We start from the raw sequence: 21,515 nt of genomic DNA, 5'->3' as shown, positions 1-21,515 counted from the left end.
GATTCTGCCAAACAGTTTTCCAAAGTGGTTGTGCCCATTTGCCTCCCCTCCACCGGTGCATGATTGTCCTGTTTGCCCCACATCGTCATCAGTCCTTCAGAATGGGGTTTTACTGATGATTGGAGAAGAGGTGAGTCATTGCCCCGTGTCCCCACCCCCACCGGTGGGATCCAGGGAAGCCAACCCAACTCTCCATCTTGATGTTTCCTGATCCAGTTAGCCTCTCTTCATGTTCTGCCTGCCCCCTGCAGATGTAAACGAGTGTGGAGTAAAACCCCGGCCGTGCCAACACCGATGTGTGAATACGCACGGGAGCTACAAGTGCTTTTGCCTCAGCGGCCACATGCTCATGCCGGATGCCACATGTGCGAGTAAGTTCCAATGGCCAGGCTGCTCGCGCTCATCCTTTGAGACTAGATGTTTGCCATAGGAACAATTTTTTTTTTTAAATCATGGTAAAATAAATATAACATGAAATTCACCATTTTCAACCGTACAACTCAGTGGCATTTAGTACACTTACAATGCTGTACAACTATCACTGCTGTCTAATTCTAGAACATCCTCATCACCCCAAAAGAAAACCCTGTGCCCATTACCAATCACTCCCCATTCTTCCTCCCCAGCCCCCCCCCACCCCCCACCTCACCCACTAATCTGCTTTCTGTCTCTCTGGATTTGCCCATTCTGGATACCTGCTTTTTAAAGAAAGAGGCTAATTGGGGAGAAAAATAAATTCTATATCTCTATATATGCAGGGTGTATGGGGTTTCTTCATGAAAATAAGCATATTGTTTTAGGGAGGTGATAACGTTTAAATTCCATCTTGGGACATCAGTTCTTCCCACCAGCTGCCTTTCTCACGCCCCTTGCCCCATGCTCAAAGATTAGTGACTCTTGTTGGAAATACATTCCGATTCACGTTCCTGAAAAAGAAAAGTCCTTCTGTGATAAAGAGAAACCCATGTCCCGTGGGAGGTAAGAGTATATCCAGTCATTTATCCAGAGGGAATCAGGTTTAATATTGCAGCTGAAAGGCAAACCCATCCTCCCTGCCTGTCTCCCTTCCTCCCCTCTTCCCCGCTCCCATCTCTCTTTCCTCTGTACCGTAGCCCCCACCAAACCTGGAAGCTTATGGCTTTTGCTAGCTTCCTAGGGTTACAGAGTTATGGACTCCCTAGCCCATCTGGGGCTTTGCCACAGTTACACAGTCTTGGCTAGTGCACGGTTTGCTGCTCCCCTGGCTTGTCCTTGTGTTTTCCATCCTTGGCAAAGGGCCCCAACACCACCAGTCACCTAGATCCTCTGTTGGCAAGAAGGCTTAAGAGATAAAGCAGACACTCGAAGTCTTTTTTAAAAATCCTTATTGTCATAAATTAAGAGACAAATATGTATATAATATATATGATATATATAACATAATATGTAGTTGAATGAATTCTTATAAGGCGAGCACCCGTGTAACCACTACCAAGGGGAACTTTACCAGAACCCCCCACCTCCATACCCCATCACGGGAACCACTATCTAGGCTTTTGTAGTGATCACTTAACATTTTTAAAAAGATCTATGCTAATGGATGTTTTGAAACATTCCATGAAAGCCCAATCAATGCCAAAAAAGGTATGTTTTCCCAAATGCAAGGATAGGATTAGGTAAATGTTGAAGACTAATTTTAAAAGAAGGCAACTAAAGAGAAAAGAGAATAAAGGAGAAATGTTATCATTGGTAGGTGTTTGTTATATTACCTTGATGTGTGTATCTATTACCTTGATGTGTGTACCTTCTTTGTCTATTTCTGTACGTGGAAGGGTTGCTCGGGCCTCCCTGTTTAGAGCTCAAAGTGTGCAGGGAGTCCTGGACCCCTCTCCTGATTTTATTTCACCTGGTTCCTGGCAGTTTCTTTTGTCCCGCTGGGTGATCGGCATGTTATGGATGGCGCTGGATAAAGGGAGCGTATTCACTGCACTTCCCTGCTGGAGACACCTGTGATCCAGATATAGTAGACTTCTGCTAAGGAAATGCATTTTTGTGAGATAAGTTGTGTTTAGCAACAAGTGACAGAAAAATCCACCTAAATTATCTCATTTACCAAAAAAGCTGGAGGCAGGCAGTTCCAGAACAGCTCAGCAAGGACTCACTCTCTGCCATTTTCAGGGTACTGATTTTATTCTCACACTTGTGACCTCACAGTCACAAGATGGCTGTTCCAGCTGCAGACATCACACATACATTTAAGGGAGGCCTGACAAAGGGGAGAGGAGTAATGCCAGTGAATGAATGACTCTTTCACGCTTGTCCCTTTCATCATGCAGCAGCATCTTTTCCAGAAGCCCTGCTCCCTCCATCAGACTTATCTTTATATCTCTTTGGCCACAGCTGGGTCCTATGGCCACCCATTGTTGCTGCAAGGGAAGCTGGGATGAAGACAAGTCACTGACTTTAAAGCCTCAATGATGGGAGTGGCGAGAGGAAAAGAGGTCCAGGATGGCTTTGGGGTAGCCAGTCAGTCGTATTTGCCACGTTTTAATACAGGCATGGAAATGACCAGGTCTCACAACTTGAGTAGCTCTCGTTGAAGCTAGGTATGTATGGAGAGATCTGTAGAATGGATTTTGTCCCCCTGATGACTCGGATTGATCATCTCCATCAGAGGTTGCATTTCCGCCTAGAGAGGCCAGCCAGGTGACATAAAGGCGTGATGAGAAAATGTACAAGAGGAGAGAAGGATGCAGCCTTTGGTAACTGAGGGGTGCCTGCCCGACCTAAAGACAGGCAAATTTAACACACTGGCCCACAGAAGAGACCGTGGCGCCACCAAGACACCACCCTTGCCCAGATTCCATTTGGGTCTCAGACAGTGATGCTCATCCTGTAATACATCCCATATATGACACCGAATGTCCTAGGACGCAGAGATCCTTTCTCAGTGAGGGCTTTTTACCGGCTTGGGAGGAGAAGGCTAACACTTGCATACGTTTTCAGACTCCAGGACGTGTGCCGTGACGAGCTGCCAGTACGCCTGCGAAGACACGGAGGAGGGGCCGCGCTGTCTGTGTCCGTCCTCGGGCTTGCGCCTGGCCCCCAATGGAAGAGTCTGTATAGGTAGGGCGGCCCGGCTCGCCTCCACTCCTCCTCCTTCCCCCTCTGCTGAATTCCTTCTCTGTCATTCAGCACAATCTGCTTGTTGACTAGACTGAAAGCTCCTGAAAGTAGAGATTTCTGCCCATTTCTGAGCCGATTGGCCACATAGACTCTAGACACACTTTGGGATGCTAGAAAGAACACTTCTCTGTTACTTTGGGATTGTCTAATGCCCTAGTGGAAAAAGGATAAAGGTAATTTTATTTTAGTATATTTACCCTGCATGTTTCACTTCAATTACCATAGAAACCTGCTACATACTGTCATTCAGTGAATGAAATCCCAAGGGCCATTGGGCTCCGTTTTGGGTTCCAGCTAATATTTTCCTACAAAAATGTATTTACGTATTTTTTGTTTTTAGATCTAAGACTATTGAGAATAGTATATCCTTTCTACGTTGTTTAAGTTAGCAAGTAACCAGCTTCCCATTGTCTTTAAAGGTTGCTCTGAAGTATTCCAAAATCATTTCTGCTTGGAGATGGTGAGCAAATTAAATCCATGATATTAAAGGAGGAGATAGAGCCCTCCTTTATAGCTTTGAATTTAATCAAATCAATGGATTAGAACTTTGTCTCTTGCTCTCCCCCGTCTTATTTTGTGTCTTAGTTTTGGGCCCCGCAGAAGCTGACCCTGAGCAAGTAGTTGATTTGGGAGGTGATCCCAGGGAACCCTGGTTGAGGAGGAGGTGGGGGAAGGCCCCAGCGCAGGCTGAGTTCAAGGAGCAGGTTAAGCATCTGTGCCCCTCTAGGAGACAGGGGAAGCTGCTTCTAAGTTTTCCTCCTGGGTCAAGGGCGCTGGGGATTTATGCACCAACTCCTGTTCTTTACTGACTGGGGGAGGGGCGCTGCTCTGGAACATTGACTCCCCGGCACACCCAGCCCAGCCTGGATGAGGGTCACTGCAGGATGTCACAGGTGCAGCCTTAGGCAGGTACGGACACACTGAGTGCCAAGGGCGATGGGTGGGGCACCCCACAGGGCACCCTCAGTGACTGATGCAACACTTTCGGCCTTAGTTCCCTGGTGGATCTGAATTATGTTCAGTAACCAAACTGTATATACTCATCCTTCTGTACTTATATGCAAGTGAGCACATAGCATTAATAAGGGATATCAAGCCAAATCAGAATGTTCAACGAGTTGTTAATCTTTTTTATTTAAATAAGCAAATATCTGTACAATTTAATATTCTTACTCATTTACTGAAGTAGAACCATTTCTCAGTGCTGGACGTTTATTTATCCCAAATGTGCATACCTTGATAAGCTGCATTTAGAAAATTCAGCCAAATAGGTCCTAAGTCAGTTAAATACTTTTTAAAAAATCCCTGTACAATTAAAATTTTGGCCCTGCTCTTTGAGAGTAATCAGATTTAATTAGATTCACAGGGTTTAGCATTCCTCGGTGAAATAAGATTTATATGACAAGGCTCATTCTTGACCAAACTGAAGTCAATTTTTACCCAGCTCTGATTTGAAGGGTGTCATTTTTATTGAAGGGAAAGATGATCTACACAAAAGTGGTCCCTGAAAAATTATTTTGGTCAACCCAACACGTATTTAGTATTTTAAGAATGCAAAGAGAACAATAAGCCAGCACCAACTTGCATGTTTAACCACAGGTCCAAATTAACAACATAAAACATGTATTCGATTTATCATTTTAAAGTAAAAGCAAAGCCTGAGTCTGGCTATTTGGGTCAGCATAGCTGCCAGCCCCTCAGTAACCTGACTCTCAAGGAAAGCAGGGAAGCCTCTTGTCTGCTCAAGTTGCATCACAACATCATTACACTTGACCCACAATTTATGTTTAAGTGCGGTTGTAGGAAACCACGTCTCTAGTATTTGGGTCAGTATCGTGGGAGCCTTGGGGGAGCTGACCGATGAAATAATTCTTCCGTAGAAGACAACATCGAAGGGGTGTATCCGGTTTGTTTAATGTGTAGTTACCTGACTCGGTTTTCAAAAGTTGTATACGCCATACAATACACATAGCCAGAGAAATATTAATTCCATCAACACGCATGTCATGTCTCTGTGCCAAGTGCCAGACATCCGCTCCCTGCCCCAGGAGAGATGGGGATGTGAGTAGTGACAAGACAGTGAGTTGATGTCTCGAAAACGATATGTACAACGTGACAGAAACACATAAAGGAGGAGCTGTGAGTGTGCTGAGGGCATCTAGAACACTTCCCAGGGGGCGTGATGTGGGCAGCAGAATAATCAGAGTTTTCCACTAGAGAAACTGTGTATGTGTGCGTGCGCATGTGCGTGTGTGTGTGTTTTCGAGGGAGAGCGCTTTTCTTGCTATCACTGACACCTTTTGGTTCTACCTCCTAGACATCGACGAATGTGCCTCCGGTAAAGCTGTCTGCCCTTATAATCGAAGATGTGTGAACACGTTCAGCAGCTACTACTGCAAATGTCACGTTGGTTTTGAACTGAAATATGTCAGGGGCCGATATGACTGCGTAGGTAAGAGTGCATGGCACATTTTCCTTTTGCCCTCTCCCTGCCAAACCTGTAGGCTTTGTCTACAGGTATTTGGATGTCAATTCAGTCTAGTAGTGGAACAATCTACTGTACTGACCACTTGGACAATACAGAAGAAGTCACTTTTTTTGTTTGTTTGTTTCTGGCTTTTAGGGAACTCTGGTGAGATGAATTAGGTGAAGCCAGGTCAGTAAAAGTTTAAAGTAAGGGGCTGTCGGGGATATAGTTTTGCTTTGTGGAAATACCTCAAATATCTTGAGATGATTTTTGTGGATTTGTTGAAAATTCGGTTGGTTTTCTTTTTAATGTTTGATTCCCCGGATACATATCTAAAAATGGGAACAATAAAGCACAAAAGGAAGAATAAAAAGGTCTGTTTGATCTTGATCTCATTGATCTGTTCATAACAGCGTCCTTCAGGGGAGGCTTTAGAAAAATGTGTGAGGGAGATGAAGGTGCATGCTCTTTCCTTGTTCGGCCCTGTCATGGTTCAAGGTCCAAATCCCCTAAAATATGCCCTTTCCAGGTCACCGAAGCTACTCTGATAAGATTCTGTGTCTCAGTGTGAAATAAAATATTTTGGCCTTCAGTGAAGGGATTCCAAGCCTGAATGAGCAAGCGAAGGGGGGTGTTTGGGAGCCCTGGCACGCATTCACATTGCCCTTGATATAACGCAGGACGGGGCCTGCCCTACCGTGAAGGGAGATTCAGGCTCCCTGTAGATGCCTCTTCATGTAACATGTGGAGCAAATGTGTGTATGATGGGGAACGCTAATGGGTTGGGGGGGAAGTAGGATTTCTTTCAACCCTCCATCCAGAGCATCCCAGGACATGTCCTGCGAAACCATGTTGTGGCAACGGTTGGTTCCAGGGTTTTGAACCATCTCGTGAAGCCTCCACAGTTCTTCACTCAGATCTTTTTAAACACAAAGGCTGGCCTACACGGGCTCATAAAATCCATGTTTCTCGTGGGCTCGGCCCCCAGGCCCTGCTACAGACCCATCGGGAGAAGAAGCCTGTTCGCTGATACCTAGGAGGTTCCACTGGACAGGGCGGGAATGCACATGGAGAGCTTCCAAGAGAAACACATCTTGTGATTCTAAGTGATTAAGATTAGCATCTGAGCTCCTTTGGTGGCTAAATTAAAAACAATGGACTATTTTGTGTGCGTATGTCTCCCAAAGCGTGGAGAGCGGGTGAGATGGAGAAGAGCTTCTGGCTAATGAACTTCTCACTAGGGTAGGATTCGGCAAACTTTCCTGGTCTCCATCCAGCAGACGAGCTCAGACCAGCCTGACCCTGCTCCTGGCAGCCTTTGAACAAAATGCTGATGAATTCAGATGATGTCAACGGTTCATAGCCCACCTTATCCTTTTTTTTTTTTTTAAAGATTTTTATTTATTTCAGAGAGAAAGAGCACAAGCTGGGGAGACAGGCAGAGGGAGAGGGAGAAGCAGAGTCCCCACCGAACAGGGAACCAGATGTCGGGCTCGATCCCAGGACCCTGAGATCATGACCCAAGCCGAAGGCAGATGCTTAACCGACTGAGCCACCCAGGCGCCCCCTTATCTTTTGTTGGTTAGGAGTCCCAAGCCCTTCCACGTGTAGAATTTATTTTCTGGTACTGTTATTTAATTCTGAATTAGACGGATGAAAAAGTTAAAAAAAAAACCTGAACGTCTTACAGATTTCGGTAGTGTTGATGAGTAGTCGAGATGCCATGGGGGCGGCGGGCTGCAGGGAGCCCCCCAGCTCCCCGTGTGCTGGTGTCAGGCAAAGGCCGGGCTCTGGGCCAAGGCGTCGGGCGTTTTGAACACCTCTCCCTTCTCAGGCCCCACTCGGTTTGTTTGGCAGTGTTGAGTGGTCGGCCATGGAGTTGCCCAAGTGGTAGTCTTATAGTAAGGGATAGTCTTTTAGCAAGCCCTGCTGCCACAAAGTTGTTCACGGGAATGTTCACATTTTTAGATATAAATGAATGTGCCGTGAATACCCATACGTGCAGCCTCTACGCCAATTGCCTCAATACCCAAGGATCCTTCAAGTGTAAATGCAAGCAGGGATATAAAGGCAATGGACTTCAGTGTTCTGGTAAGTAGCGTTTGCTCATGGCGTCTTAGCTATTCTCGCTAAAGCGTTCTCTCCATATCTCCTTCCTTCCTCCCTTCATTTCTCTCCCTGTGTCTGTCTATCTCTGTCTGCATGCATGTATTCGAGAATTTTCACTCTGCCTCAGTCTTGTCTTTTCTGCTAATCGGACCACATCTTCATTACTCACTGAACTTGTGGGCACTAAGCTTAAAGACCAGCAAAGGTTCTGGATATTTCTCTGGTCACAACTTACTTTCAAATACTGAAAATAAGCTTTAAGGACAAATGGCGCTCTGCAGATGTTATCTGTCAGGATGGGGTAGGTTATGGTGGCAGTAACAAGCGATCCTAAAGCATCAGTGCCTTAGAACCACAAACTTTTTAACCAAACTTCCTCCAGAATGCACAACCGAAAGAAAGTATGATGAAGCTAACGTCACTTTATCTGTCATCCTCAAACCTACATTCACATTTTTTTTAAAGATTTTATTTATTTATTTGAGAGAGCACGAGCAGGGGGAGGGGCAGAGGCAGAGGGAGAAGCCGGCTTCCTGCTGAGCGAGGAGCCCGACGCGGGGCTCCATCCCAGGACCCCAGGATCATGACCCGAGCAGGTTTATCTGGCTGCTCTTGTCCCTTTTATTTTTTTTTAAAGATTTTATTTATTTGACAGAGAGAGACACAGCGAGAGAGGGAACCCAAGCAGGGGGAGTGGGAGAGGGAGAAGCAGGCTTCCCGTCGAGCAGGGAGCCCGATGTGGGGCTCGATCCCAGGACCCTGGGATCATGACCTGAGCTGAAGGCAGACGCTTAACGACTGAGCCACCCAGGCGCCCCTAGATTTGTTTTTTTCTTTTTAAGATTTTTTTTATTTGACATTTTAATATTTTATTTATTTTTAAGATTTTCTTTATAGCGAGAGCAGGAACACAAGCAGGGGGAGGGGAGAGGGAGAAGCAGGCTTCCCGCGGAGCAGGGAGCCCGATGCGGGGCTCGATCCCAGGACCCTGGGATCATGACCTGAGCCGAAGGCAGATGCTTAACGACTGAGCCACCCAGGCGCCCCTGCTCTTGTCCCTTTTAGCACTGACTTATCATGTGCCTGGATTTGTTCACTGCCCCGACTCCACTCTCCTGTGGACCCCTTAGCAGAGTCCCCACGTCTTCCAACACGTATGGCTGCAGGTTGTGCCTTGACCTGTCATGTGCCCTTGGGCGGCCAGTGCTCCTGACGACACAGCAGAGCAAAAACAGAGTGTCCGCTACGTGACAGACATTGAGCAGCGGAGGAGTAAAGGTTCACAGTACCCCGTGGGCTGTGGTTGAGTGCCACTGGACGAGAGTGTGTAGAGAAGGAAGAGGAGTCCGGAAATCACATTCTCTGAGGAATGCCAGAAGAACTGGGCAGCATTTCGTCTGGAAGAAACAGTGTGGAAAAGTATAAATGGTGCCTATAGATCTTTGAAGGACTGTGAAATAAAAGTGACTTCCCAGGGGCGCCTGGGTGGCTCAGTCGTTAAGCGTCTGCCTTCGGCTCAGGTCATGATCCCGGGGTCCTGGGATCGAGCCCCGAGTCAGGCTCCCTGCTCCGCGGGAAGCCTGCTTCTCCCTCTCCCACTCCCCCTGCTTGTGTTCCCTCTCTCGCTGTGTCTCTCTCTGTCAAATAAATTAATAAAATCTTTAAAAATAAAAGTGACTTCCCAAAGCACACTAGGAGCAATGTGGAGACTAGGAGCAAGGTGGAGGCTACATTCTCTCTTACGAATGACGGCCAGGTATCTGAGAGTGGACCCTGGAGCCCTGCCAAGGGGCACATTCCACCACGCAGCCTTCCAGGCCCGGCTCTTTACTCTTGGCCCTTGGCAGGATTCCTGCCTTGGGCTAGAGGTGGGATTACAGAGCCACTCAGCCTCCAGCAACTCGATGCTGTGGTGTCTGTCCCTCTGTGCACAGTGTGCTCATGATCTCCTTCCGGAACTTTATTCAAAGACAGAGAGAGAGAGATTGGCTGACTGTGCAGGGCTGTACATGGGTGGATCGGGAGGAGGGATGTGTAACGTGGAGAGGCCCCCAGAGAGGAAACTGAGTAAATCATCGTTCTGTGTTGGATGATGGTCAAGGGCTCCTTCATGCCACCAAACGTGAACATGTATATTCCAGCCTCACTTGTCTTGGGCCGTTTGGGGTAATGGTCAACAGCTGAGGCTCAGGACCTAGGAAAGCCTGAATCTGAATCTGAGCTCTGCCCCCTCCTGGCTGTGACCTTTAGTAAGTTGTCTTAACCTCTCTAAACCCAGTTTCCTCCTGTGCAGCGTGTGACGAGCCAGGCCTCAGTCTCTGGACACGCCCTAGTTTCAGCAAGGCAGGGTGGACAGTTCCATGCGGATCCTTAGCCCCAGTGCCGCGGGCTCCCTGCACGTGGCCCTGCGCTTTCTCTAGAGTACTGCTCAGCCCCTTTGCAAGGGCATCCTTCAACCAGTGGGCACCAGGGGTCTGGATAAATACCCCAGATGGTCGCAGGATCGGACAGTTCTGAGCTGTGTTCTACATTGGCCTCCAGATGTCCCCAGCAGGACTGAGCCCCTTACCGACGGTGATTTCCTGCCCATTGAGGCACCATCTTTAGCTTTTTCCCCCCTCCCTGTCTTGCTCTCCTCCTTCCCCCACGCCTGCCTCTTGGGATCACCTCCCAAATAAACCCCCTGCACCCAAGCCCTTGTTTCAGGTTCTCCTTGGCGGAACGCTCATGAAGACAGGTACCTCTCAAGTGCATTGCGAGATTCGAATTGAGGTAATATAAGTAGAGACCTTAGTTCACCTGAGCGCATAGTAGATGCTCAATAAAGTTAGTTACGGTTATTGATATTCATGCCATTTCAAAGAGCTGTGTGCTAAGGGCCAGCTACTCTGTAATCTGAAATTCTGTGAAGGTAGATGCACAAATGCTGTGCATACAAAAGCCTCAGGAAAACACTTGTCTCAGAAAGCGAGCAACTCACCTCTGCATACCCACCCCTGGCCCCAAGCCTAAGAATCAAAGCAAGAACTGCCCAGAATAAACCTGAAGTCATCTTCCTTCCTGATCATTGAACCTCCTTGAAACCACAATGTGTTATTTTTTTTAAGATTTTATTTTATTTATTTATTTATTTATTTTGGAGAGTGTGTGAGCTGGCTGAGGGAAAGAGGGAGAGGGAGAGAGAGAGAATCTCAAGCAGACTCCCCTGCTGAGCGTGGAGCCCAACGTGGGGCTCAGTCTCCGGACGCTGAGCTCATGACCTGAGCCAAAATCAAGAGTCAGATGCTTAACTGACTGAGCCACCCAGGCGCCCCCACAATGTGTTATTCATGTCCAAATGAAGGCAACGTCCCTAAGCATGCAGCACGATAGCTCTTTGCAGCCCACATTTTCTATATTGTCCCACAGCATTTTGAAATTATAAATCCCACCTCAACACAAACATTTCTTATGTCAAGAAGACTTTTGTTTTTCTTTGACCCTCCAGCTTTAGGCATATTCTTGGGTAAAACAAATTTTTCTTTATTCTTTGAAACCTCAAATTCCTCACAATGTTCTGTTTGATACCTTGAAACCATTCATTTTGTTACTACCCATTCTGCAGCTGAATTTTTTCTTTCATCTCTCACCAGAGTGTTTATTTAAAAGAGAAAACTGTGTTTGGGTCGTTCACTGTATTATTTGTCCAGCCCTTTCCATTCTGCTTTGATTCTTTGTAAAATAGATAGCCATATCTCTGTTGAAAATTGATCTTAACAGGCTCTTTTTTTTTTTTTAAAGATTTTATTTATTTATTAGAGAGAGAGAGAGTGAGAGCAGGAACACAAGCGGGGGAGTGGGAGAGGGAGAAGCAGGCCTCCCGCGGAGCAGGGAGCCCAATGCGGGGCTCGATCCCAGGACCCTGGGATCATGACCCGAGCCGAAGGCAGACGCTTAACGACTGAGCCACCCAGGCGCCCCCCGATCTTAACAGGCTCTTAACCACAGTGCTTAAAGGACAGCCCCAAATTCACTCTTGTGTGCACGGGAAAGTCATGCAAGCAAAATTGAGAATCCCATCCAATTAGCATGCAGCATTATAAAATGTTACATTGTAAAATACATTTGTATGCACGTGAATTACTGTTACATAATATACAGCACTGATATAGCAACTTTTATTATGAGTTCATTGTTTCTGCAAAAGTCCAGACTCTATGTTGCAGTACAGAAAAGGAGTTAGGGGGCTCCTGGATGGCTCAGTTGGTTAAGCGTCTGATTCTTGATTTCATGATCTCAGGGTCGTGAGATCGAGCGGGGTATCAGCCTCCATGGAGCCTGCTGCAGATTCTCTCTCTCCCTCTCTTCCTCCCCCGTCCCCAAGGAAAAAAAAAAAAGAGGAGTTAGTGGATTATCCTTATGCTCATACGTACCCAGAGGAAGGAGTACCCTAAATGTAGACATGTATGGTTTTTTCCTGGTCTAATATATGTGAGTATTGGTAATACACTGTTAGATAATTTGGTCTTAATTTGACAGTAGCTCTACTCATTCTAAGCAAAACTTCAATATCACCCAACTTGGGCAGTAAGTCAATTTAGGAATGGAAACGATGTCATTTTGTTACCAGGAGCATGGCTTCTGGAATCACATTACCTTGGCTTGACTATTGGCTCCCTGGCCTACTACCTGTGGGCTGTCAACAAACTCGATTTAAACGCTAGTGCTTCAGTTTCCACATCTGCAAAATAAAGATAATGGTATCTGGCCCTTAATATTCTTTTGATGATTACATTAAATAATCCCAACAAAATAAATAAATGTCCATATAAAGGGTTTAGTTCCAGCCGAGATTATATTAAATGCTCGATAATCGTGCACTAGTCCTAGGAGTGGTAGTGGCCAAGGCTTCTTTACCAGAATTCAACAGTTGTTCCCATTAAAAGCAGTTTCCTTGGTCATTAGAAATGTGCTTCTGATTTAATTCCATTTATAGACCACATATTCAAGATCACAGGCGTTGCTAAAATGGGCCATTCCAACTTGCTTCTTTTGATTACAGTATAAACATTAGAAGTTTGGAGGTATGGCCTGGAAAAAATTTCTTTTTAACTCAGTAAAAGATTTTAAACATTCTAGTGGTGAATTTTAAAAAATAATAGCAAACAGGAGCACCTGGGTGGCTCAGTTGGTTAAACATCTGACTCTTGGTTTCAGTTCAGGTCATGAACTCTGGGTTGTGGGATCGAGTCCCTCATTGGGTTCTGTGCTCAGCACGGGATCTGCCTCAGATTCTCTCTCCCTCTCCCTCTCTCTCTCTTGAATAAATAAATAAATAAATAAATAAATAAATAAATAAATAAAATATTTTAAAAAATAAACCATAAATAAATAAAATACTTTTTAAAATAAATAAATAAATAAATAAATAAATGCAAATAGGCCAAATATATGTCAGGCACTAATCTTTTTTTTTTTTAATATTTTATTTATTTATCTGACAGAGAGAGACACAGCAAGAGAGGGAACACAAGCAGGGGGGTGGGAGAGGGAGAAGCAGGGTTCCTGCCGAGCAGGTAGCCTGATGCGGGGCTCGATCCCAGGACCCTGGGACCATGACCTGAGCTGAAGGCAGCCGCTTAACTGACTGAGCCACCCAGGTGCCCCAGGCACTAATCTTTTGACAGGTATTTGCTCATTTAAACCTCATAAAAACCCTATTCTTATCCCAGCTTTACAAATGGGCAAACTGAGGCAAAGAGGAGTTAAGTATTAGTTTGAGGACAAATGCCCAGAGAAGGCAGGAGCTAGGAGTCAAACCAAGGGAACTGGGCTCTGGGGCTGTGTGCTTAAACACAGGCTAGGTGTGTCCATGACCGGTGGCTACTCCTTGGAGATGGAGACCTCTTGTGGGCCCTTTCGCAACAAACAGCTGTGGCTCAGCCTTTCTGCCATCCTAGCCCCGCCCTGTTTCCTGGGTCCCATGATTAAGCCTCTCCTCCCAGCAGTGTGTGCAAAGTTCAGACGAGAGGAACGTTTCTCCTGCCAGGTTATTAGAGATCATCTGATGAACCAAGCCCAGGTGAATGAAATGTCAGAGTCCTGTTCCTCTTGGGAAAGATGTTCTCACATCATAGTGATCTTCTCTAAAGCTAAGATTTTCAGGTAGATAGAAGTTTTTGACAAAGTGGATATTTGGAGAACTCTCAAATCTCTCCCAAGAGAAATTGTCAACTTCATTTACAGAAGACTGGCCTGTGATTCTGAAAACTCTGGAATTCCCTGTTTTTAGGTCAGCGATCCCCAAATGTGCCAATGACCCTCCTACTGTAACTACTCCCACGTGTTTGTATTCTCACAAAGATGATGCATTAATCAAGAAATGTTTAAGAGGAACAATCACCAGTTAAGTTTGAAACAGCAATATCTAATTTTAGTATATGTGCTGCCCGAAGCGAGCACTGAAACAGCAATATCTAGATAAAGCCACATCTATCCATTCATAGTCATGCACATGCCTAGCTTTTATCCCTTGCCCCAGCTCTTTTTACATACTAAAGCAGTGAAATTGTTGACACCACAAAGGTTGTGATGGTTTGATTTTTTTTTTTTTTTTCAATTGGAAAAAAATCGAAACTTCAAAGCAGAAACTGAAAGCAGATGTTTAGGTTTGCCTGATGTGGGTTGAAACCCTCTTCCCATTATTTAGTAAAGGTCCTTAGTTTTAGGTTACTGATTGCATGAAGGAAATTTCCAGAGAATGGGTGTTTCCTGTTAATTTTTCATGTGAGGTCTTGGGAAAAGACTCAGGGAACCGTTGACAAAATTACACAGTGGGACCTCCAGAGGAAGGTCCATATTATCAGCACCTTACAATCAAAACTTAACATGCAGCCTCTTGCAAAGAAGCTAAAACAGGCCATTGGAAGGTCAGGAAAATGAGTAATGATGCATTACTTGTATTACTAGTAGTTGGTTTCCAACCAATAACTACGGACTGTCACACTGATAAACAGCTAGAACATTTTGTTGAAAAAGGAAATGCAGCTCTTGCCATAACAGCTTTAGATTGATTTCAAAGTAAAAGCAACGTGTTAATTAAGACCATATATATTTTCAAAGCATTGTTCCTTCTTCTTTTGATTATCCCAAATATTGGAGACTTCTTCTCGTTTATTTTTCTACCACTTTGGTACAGATTGAATCAGCCAAATGATGGAGAAAGAACTGAGTGGGAGAAGAGATTAGAAAATTGCCAAGAAAAATATTCTAATAAAATCCCAATCCAGTTTATTTTTCTAGCATTGTTTATAGACATTGAACTTAATGTCTACTCCCTTATTTCATTTTCCTATAAACTATGTCCAAGTAGTAGAATTGAGTGAATTGGTTCAGGTGTTATTAGACCCTTTCTTGCCTAGTCTTAGACTGGCACATGCCTAGATATTTTATAAAAAGACAATATATCTGATTTTAAAGATCAGTGTTTTTAATTCTTTAAAAATTACCTTTTTTGGGCACCTGGGTGGCTCAGTTGGTTAAGTGTCTGCCTTCAGCTCAGGTCATGATCCCAGGGTTCTGGGATCGAGCCCCACACGGGGCTCCTTGCTCGGCGGGTAGCCTGCTTCTTCCTCTGCCTGCCACTCCCCCTGCTTGTGCTCTTTCCCTTTGTCAAATAAATAAATAAAATCTTTTAAAAAAATAAAATAAAAATTACTTTTTTTTTATATCAGTTGGATATTCTTAATTATCATGAGTAGATCCCTGGAAAAAGGGCATGTATCTTTGGACTCTAGATCTCAAGGAATTTGAACCAGTCTGTAGAAAAGTAACCCTTAACCCTAAAGCAGGAATAAACCTGCCATGGAAATAGGACTGGAAAAGGAGTCATTCATCTTCTTGACCCTCAAATTCTAACTTTGCCCCTGGTAGCTGAGTGACTTTAGGCAAGTGACTCAACATTACCCAGTTGTCTCATCTACAAAACACAGGTGTTGAGCTAAATGACCATTCTTCTACCTCTTGCGTTCTTCCACACAAACATATTCTGCCCCCACCCCAGGGACATTGGTCCATGGGGGGTAAGAGGAATCAACCCGGAAGTGTGTTATTTTATTATATATATATATATATATTTTTTTTTTATTAGAAGATTTTATTTATTTGAGAGAGAGTGAGAGAACACGAGCAGTGGGGAGGGGCCAAGGGAGAGGGAGAAGCAGACTCCCCGCTGAGCAGAGGGCCCGACACAGGGCTCAGTCCGAGGACCCCCGGTTCATGACCTGAGCCGAAGGCAGATGCTTAACCGACTGAGCCACCCAGGCGCCCTATTTTATATTTTTTAGAAGTGCATTTCTAAAAGCAATTTAATTTAGTGGTGAGCAATAAAAAATGAGTATAAGATAGTAAATACAGAAGCCTCTCTAAATATTCAATAAGTAAAATCATTTAGTTTTAGATAGTAGTTGGTTGAGGTGAAGAGATTCAAAGGGGAGAGAGAACAGGGAAGAAAAATTGTATACATTGAACCATAAATCACCATTTTTGTAGGTTATAAGTGACCCATTATTGGCAATTTATATGGTTCAACCTATCGCTATGGTTGTAATCTTAGAACGTCAAATTTGGACAAATCAGTAGGTTGCCCGGACAACACCAGCTTTGAAGAACAGCGGTCTGAATGCAGAAAGAGTAGAGGACCCTGGAAAATCCATCACTGTGGGGTCTGTAGCCCACCTTGGGAGGAGCAGCTATTTATTTCATTGTAGTAATTTCTGACGCAAGACGAAAGTGTGTCCTCTAACGAAAGGTAGCTAAGATACTACCATAACATTGGAACTGCTTTAAATGGATGCAAATACAGTTCTTCCTAAAATATCAAGTGGTAGTGGGGAGTTTGGCTGGCTCAGTTGGTAAAACATGTGGCTCTTGATCTCAGGGTCGTGAGTTCAAGCCCCATGTTGGGCGTGGAGCCTACTTCAAAAACAATTAAAATATCGGGTGGTAGAGCCTCGAGTGGGTTGATTCTGGAAGCATTTGTTACTGCACTTTAAATGCTGCATTTTTCATGAGTGACCTAATTAATGGCCAATGTGAAACGTCCCACCTTTATTGTTTATTTTAGTTATCCCTGAAAATTCTGTGAAGGAAGTCCTCAGAGCACGTGGTGTCATCAAAGACAGAATCAAGAAGTTGCTGGCTCACAAAAACAGCATGAAAAAGAAGGTAAAAATTAAAAATGTCATCACAGAACCTTCTGGAACTCCTGCCCCTAAGGTTAACTTGCGGCCCCTCAACTCTGAAGAGACTGTTTCCAGAGCTAGGAACTCTAATGGAGGAAAGAAACAGAATGAAGAGAGAAAGAAAGAGGGGCTTGAGGAAGAGAAAAAAAATGAGCAAGCCCTGAAAAACCACGTGGAGTGGGAGCAAAGCCTTCGAGGAGATGTGTTCTGTGAGTAAAACTTTTGTTAGTTTACACATTTTATGAAAAATGAATTGTGACTTCTCCTGGCAAGTGAAAGAAGACAGCTTCGTGCCTGAAGCAAAATTAGGTTCGGTGCTGATCCTTAAGAAGCAGGGTTGTCTGTAAGGTGTGGAAACCAACATCTTCTGCAAATCCCAAATCAAATTTGCTGCGTGGGAAACAAGGAGGATAAGAACTTTCCCCTTCCCCCCCAGGGGGCTGTTCCTATTTGACACAGACCCTCTTTCTGCTCCCCACCAAGCACACGGGGCTTGCCCTACAAGCATACTTGTCTGGCTGCCTGGCTGTCCACGCAGCGCACCCCCAAACCAGAGAGCCCCCGGATCCAGGTGGATCTGCCAACCGCTGCGTATTTACTTCCTAAAGGCAGTTTTGACAGGCCCACTCATTGCAAGGGGGATTTCACAGTTCTGTGGCTACAATTTAAAAAGCCCAAATGACAGTTGTAGGGAGGAACATTCTATAGAAGAGCTTAAGTTTTCTCCATGTACTGGATGACTGCCCTTCTCACTGGTCGCTCTGTGGAACCCCACCATAAGTCTCAGCCCCTCCAGGGTGGTTTCCTTATTAATCCCCGCATATCCCCACGCTGAGACTTTGTATTTCTTTCTTGCTAGGCATTTGTTGCTGCCTCTGTTTTTGGCCTTGTCTGTCCTTGGTTCCATGGCTGTTAGATTTAACCAAATGAAAAGTACACCCACGCCCACCTATCCAAGAACTACCATATCAATGACATTGTCTCCTCTAATAGAGAGTGAAAATCTCAAGACAGTATATTTCCAAAGCCTGGTGAGAAGCGACATGTTACTAGTGTAGATGCTTGGGACATCTTTGGAAAACAATGTTCTAGACAAGGAAAGTGGAACCAACGTGAATGGTTTGGGAATGTTAAGGAAACTCTGCTCTAACATATTCTATAATTAGAATACATGATAAAACTCTTTGTTCGGTCATTCATTCATTTCCTTCTTAGCATGTGAAGGTTCAGGGTTTTTCTTAACTGATCAAGTGTTCTTTATTAGCCCCTAAGGTGAATGAAGCAGGTGAATTGGGTCTGGGTCTGGTCCACGGAAAACCGGTAACATCCAGATTTGAACATAAAGGTAAATAATACTTTCTCTCAAGTGTATGCTCTTCGATAATGTCCCATATCATTTTAATGTCTTCGTACGATGAGATGATTGTTTATGAATCACTGCTTCATTCCTAAACACCAAGGGAAGAATCCAAACATCTTGACCCACAGCGTCAGTATGAAAGTAGGCCTTTACATGATTAATACCCATGGTAACAATATAGGAAGGCTGTCTTCTCTGCATTACTCCTGCCTGACACCTGGAGTGATGGGTCAAGGCAGATAGTATATATTTGAAGATGGGAGAAAATGACACAATTGCTTCAACTGCAACACCTGAGGGCCCACAACATGAAAATTACCATGTACTAAATTCCGGACCCAAGTTCCAGTGTCCATTACCCATTGCCACAGTAGTGCCGCGTAATAAACAACCGCACACCCTCAGTGGCCTATAGCAATAAATATTTATTTTTGTTTATGAGTCTGTGGATCAGCTGGGTAGTTCTGCTGATCTGGGCTGGTCTGAGTGGGGCTTACCCACGTGTCTGTAGTCAGCCGTGGGCCGACTCAGTGACTTGGCCGATCTTAGCTGTGCTCTCTCACGGACCTGAGGCCTCACCTGAGACAACGGGGCTGACTCAGCTCTGCTCCAGGTGGTGTCTCATCCTCCAGCAGGCCAGCCACGCTGGTTCTCATGAAGCGGTGGCAGGGTTCCAAGGAGTCAAGTGGAAGCACACAGGCCTTTTGAGGTCTAGGCTCAGGACTGGCTCAGCTCACTTCTGTATTCTATTGTCCAAGGAAAGTCACGAGGCCGGGCCGGACTTAAGTGCTGGGGATGGTGCCGCAAAGTTATATTGTGAAGAACATGGATACAGGAAGTCATTGTTTTAAGGTCATAACAGAATTTGTCCAGAAGGACTTCACAGATTTAAATTGAAACAGAGTATCTGGTTTGACACTGTTCTTAAGGCCATTTCGTTTGCCATGATCTGTACTCCACGCAGTTGTTCTGACTTTGTTAAATTAATATTTGTTAAGTAGAGCCCCCCAGTGCCAGATGGTTCAACAAAAGACCACAAGGGAAATTGAAATGGAGAAGTTTATTACTCACAGGTCCTGGAAGATCATGGCACACATCAAGGGCCACACGGGGAAGTCGAGGCAGGGTGCTTAGAGAGAGACAGGACCTGGGGCACATGCCCTTATTAGTGTTCCTATGCGGAGTACTTTGGGGTTCCCCGGGCTGAAGCTGGATTTGTCAACTCAAACCAGAAAGGTCAGGATGTTGTTGAGCTCCAAGGGAGTCTTATCTAAGGAGTGCATCCTTAGGGTCCCCTAAAAGGATGGCCTTGGGAGACGGGGGGACTGTTGATCACAAGAGCTGTTGGGAAGTTATATCAAGAACTTACATTTCCTTGTGACTCGGCAGGCTGCTCTAGATCTATGGCTGGCACTCGCATGAGGGATGAAGGTCAGTTTTAGGCTCCTGTAGGCTGTTTGGCCAAACAAAATGGTTGCCGAGGCAGCAACACCATGGAGTAGCTTAGCTCAGTGCTCAACAGCAACTGAAAACATGACGTGGCCTTCCAAAGCTCCAAATGTTAGACGTGTTTCTAATACTCTTAATGATTATGAAATGTACCCTTTTTCTTAGCAGATTTAAATATCTCAGTTGATTGCAGCTTTGACCATGGGGTCTGTGACTGGAAACAGGATATAGAGGATGACTTTGACTGGAATCCTGCTGACCGAGATAATGGTATTTAGATTTTACTCTTTTGTGTTCTGTGGTATGACACAGGTAAAGAAGGCTCTCCAGTGATGTGGGGTTATTATTCTTCTCACTTGTTAGGTCAGGGTTGTTTGTCATGTTTGGAAACTTTTAGACCTTCCTGAAATCTCCCGTGACGAATGGCTAAGTTGGTTCAGCATATATGCTCCGCCTTATCCCTCCTACCCCCACCCACCCACACCCAGATGTTCCAGCAAAACTCCCATAGTCGTTCCTGCTGCTGAGAGAGAGATGTTGGAATTCATGTACATTTTTTTTTTTTTAAGATTTTTAAAGGAAAACTTTTTTTAAGGTAATCTCCATGCCCAACGTAGGGCTCAAACTCATGACCCCAAGATCCAGAGTTGCATGCTCTACCAACTGAGCCAGCCAGGTGCCCCAGAATTCATGTGCGTTTTAAGAGTATTGGGGGAAAAGGTAGAAAGAAATTGTTCCTTTTCCCCAGTTTGCTGGCTAATGGTGCTCTGTAGCTTCTGTTTTGCTTTTTGTGGGAAAAGTAAATCTGAAAAGGAAATATAACCTCTACCTATACCTGAAGTTTTAGCAAAGTCACCCCTCAAAGTATCAACACCATAAGGAGCCGTCAGGTCAGCAACCCGAACTTTCCCCTCTATTGCTTGCAGATTTCTTTCTGGCCACTTAAACTTGGATTTTTCTCAACTTCAGCTCTGAGCTGTGGCATTCCAGCCCTTTCCACTTCTTGGTTAAACACTACTGATGGGCCCTATCTTTTCCCTTGGGTAGAGCATTTGGCTGGCAGCTCCCATTTGGAGCATAAACCAAATCCCTGTCTCCTGAGGCTGACTGTGTAGTTAGAGACAACTGTGGGGACTCAGATTCTTTACCAGTCCATTTATTAACTTGGGGACCTACAAGTTTAGCCCTCAGTTACCAGATCCTTCTGCATCCTTCCTCTAGATTAATTCCTCCCTTAGATCTTTCCTTTCAAGCCTTCACATGCAACCAGGAAACCTGGATATCCCCTAACAAAAATTCCTCGTGAAACTGGAGATTAGGGTAGGGGGGATACATGTAACGCGGCAAGTTGCATGAGTGGGACTATCGCCAAAGATTCAGGGCAAGCACGGGGCAAGTTTAATCAGTCTGGAGACAGTACATCTTCGGAGAGCCTGTCTTGTCGATAGCTAACTTGAGTTTCTCCTTTCTTGCATCATGGCATCTGCAAGTTTACGTCTGCCAGAGCTATATCACATGGGGAGCCTGTAAGTTATTCCAGGATCTTGACAGTTCACATGGTCAGCAGTGTCTTAAGTTGGGTTTTCCAACAATGGGAAGTCCCCTGTTTACAAACACGATTCGCAAATGGCCCCAGGGTTCTCAGCCTTTGTGTCCCTCAAAGCGTACTTTCTTCCCTCCTGAACCCCCTTCAGACCTCTAGGTGGGCTTGTCTTTCCCTACAGAGTTAAATATAAGAAAGAAA

The 21,515-nt window shown here is 45.0% G+C and overlaps 1 protein-coding gene across 4 annotated transcripts in view; it reads left to right on the top strand.

Moving 5' to 3' along the window:
- EGFL6 (EGF like domain multiple 6) overlaps positions 1 to 21,515 on the top strand; it is a 58,436-nt gene that overhangs the window by 27,294 nt on the left and 9,627 nt on the right. The window contains exons 4-10 of one of the 4 annotated variants that reach the window (XM_036100004.2): positions 252 to 371; positions 2,986 to 3,105; positions 5,483 to 5,617; positions 7,601 to 7,723; positions 16,845 to 17,171; positions 18,227 to 18,307; positions 19,940 to 20,041. In XM_036100004.2, coding sequence (XP_035955897.2) covers positions 252 to 371; positions 2,986 to 3,105; positions 5,483 to 5,617; positions 7,601 to 7,723; positions 16,845 to 17,171; positions 18,227 to 18,307; positions 19,940 to 20,041 — 1,008 coding nt within the window. Of the gene's footprint in view, positions 1 to 251; positions 372 to 2,985; positions 3,106 to 5,482; positions 5,618 to 7,600; positions 7,724 to 16,844; positions 17,172 to 18,226; positions 18,308 to 19,936; positions 20,042 to 21,515 lie in introns of all 4 variants that reach the window. The other 3 variants (XM_036100003.2, XM_078063982.1, XM_078063983.1) reach the window with 3 other exon arrangements.

The sequence above is a fragment of the Halichoerus grypus genome, chromosome X (genome assembly GCF_964656455.1).
Source record: "Halichoerus grypus chromosome X, mHalGry1.hap1.1, whole genome shotgun sequence".
Taxonomy (NCBI): Eukaryota; Metazoa; Chordata; class Mammalia; order Carnivora; family Phocidae; genus Halichoerus; species Halichoerus grypus.
Note: the sequence above shows the minus strand (reverse complement) of the source record. Positions and strands in the feature narration are given on the sequence as shown.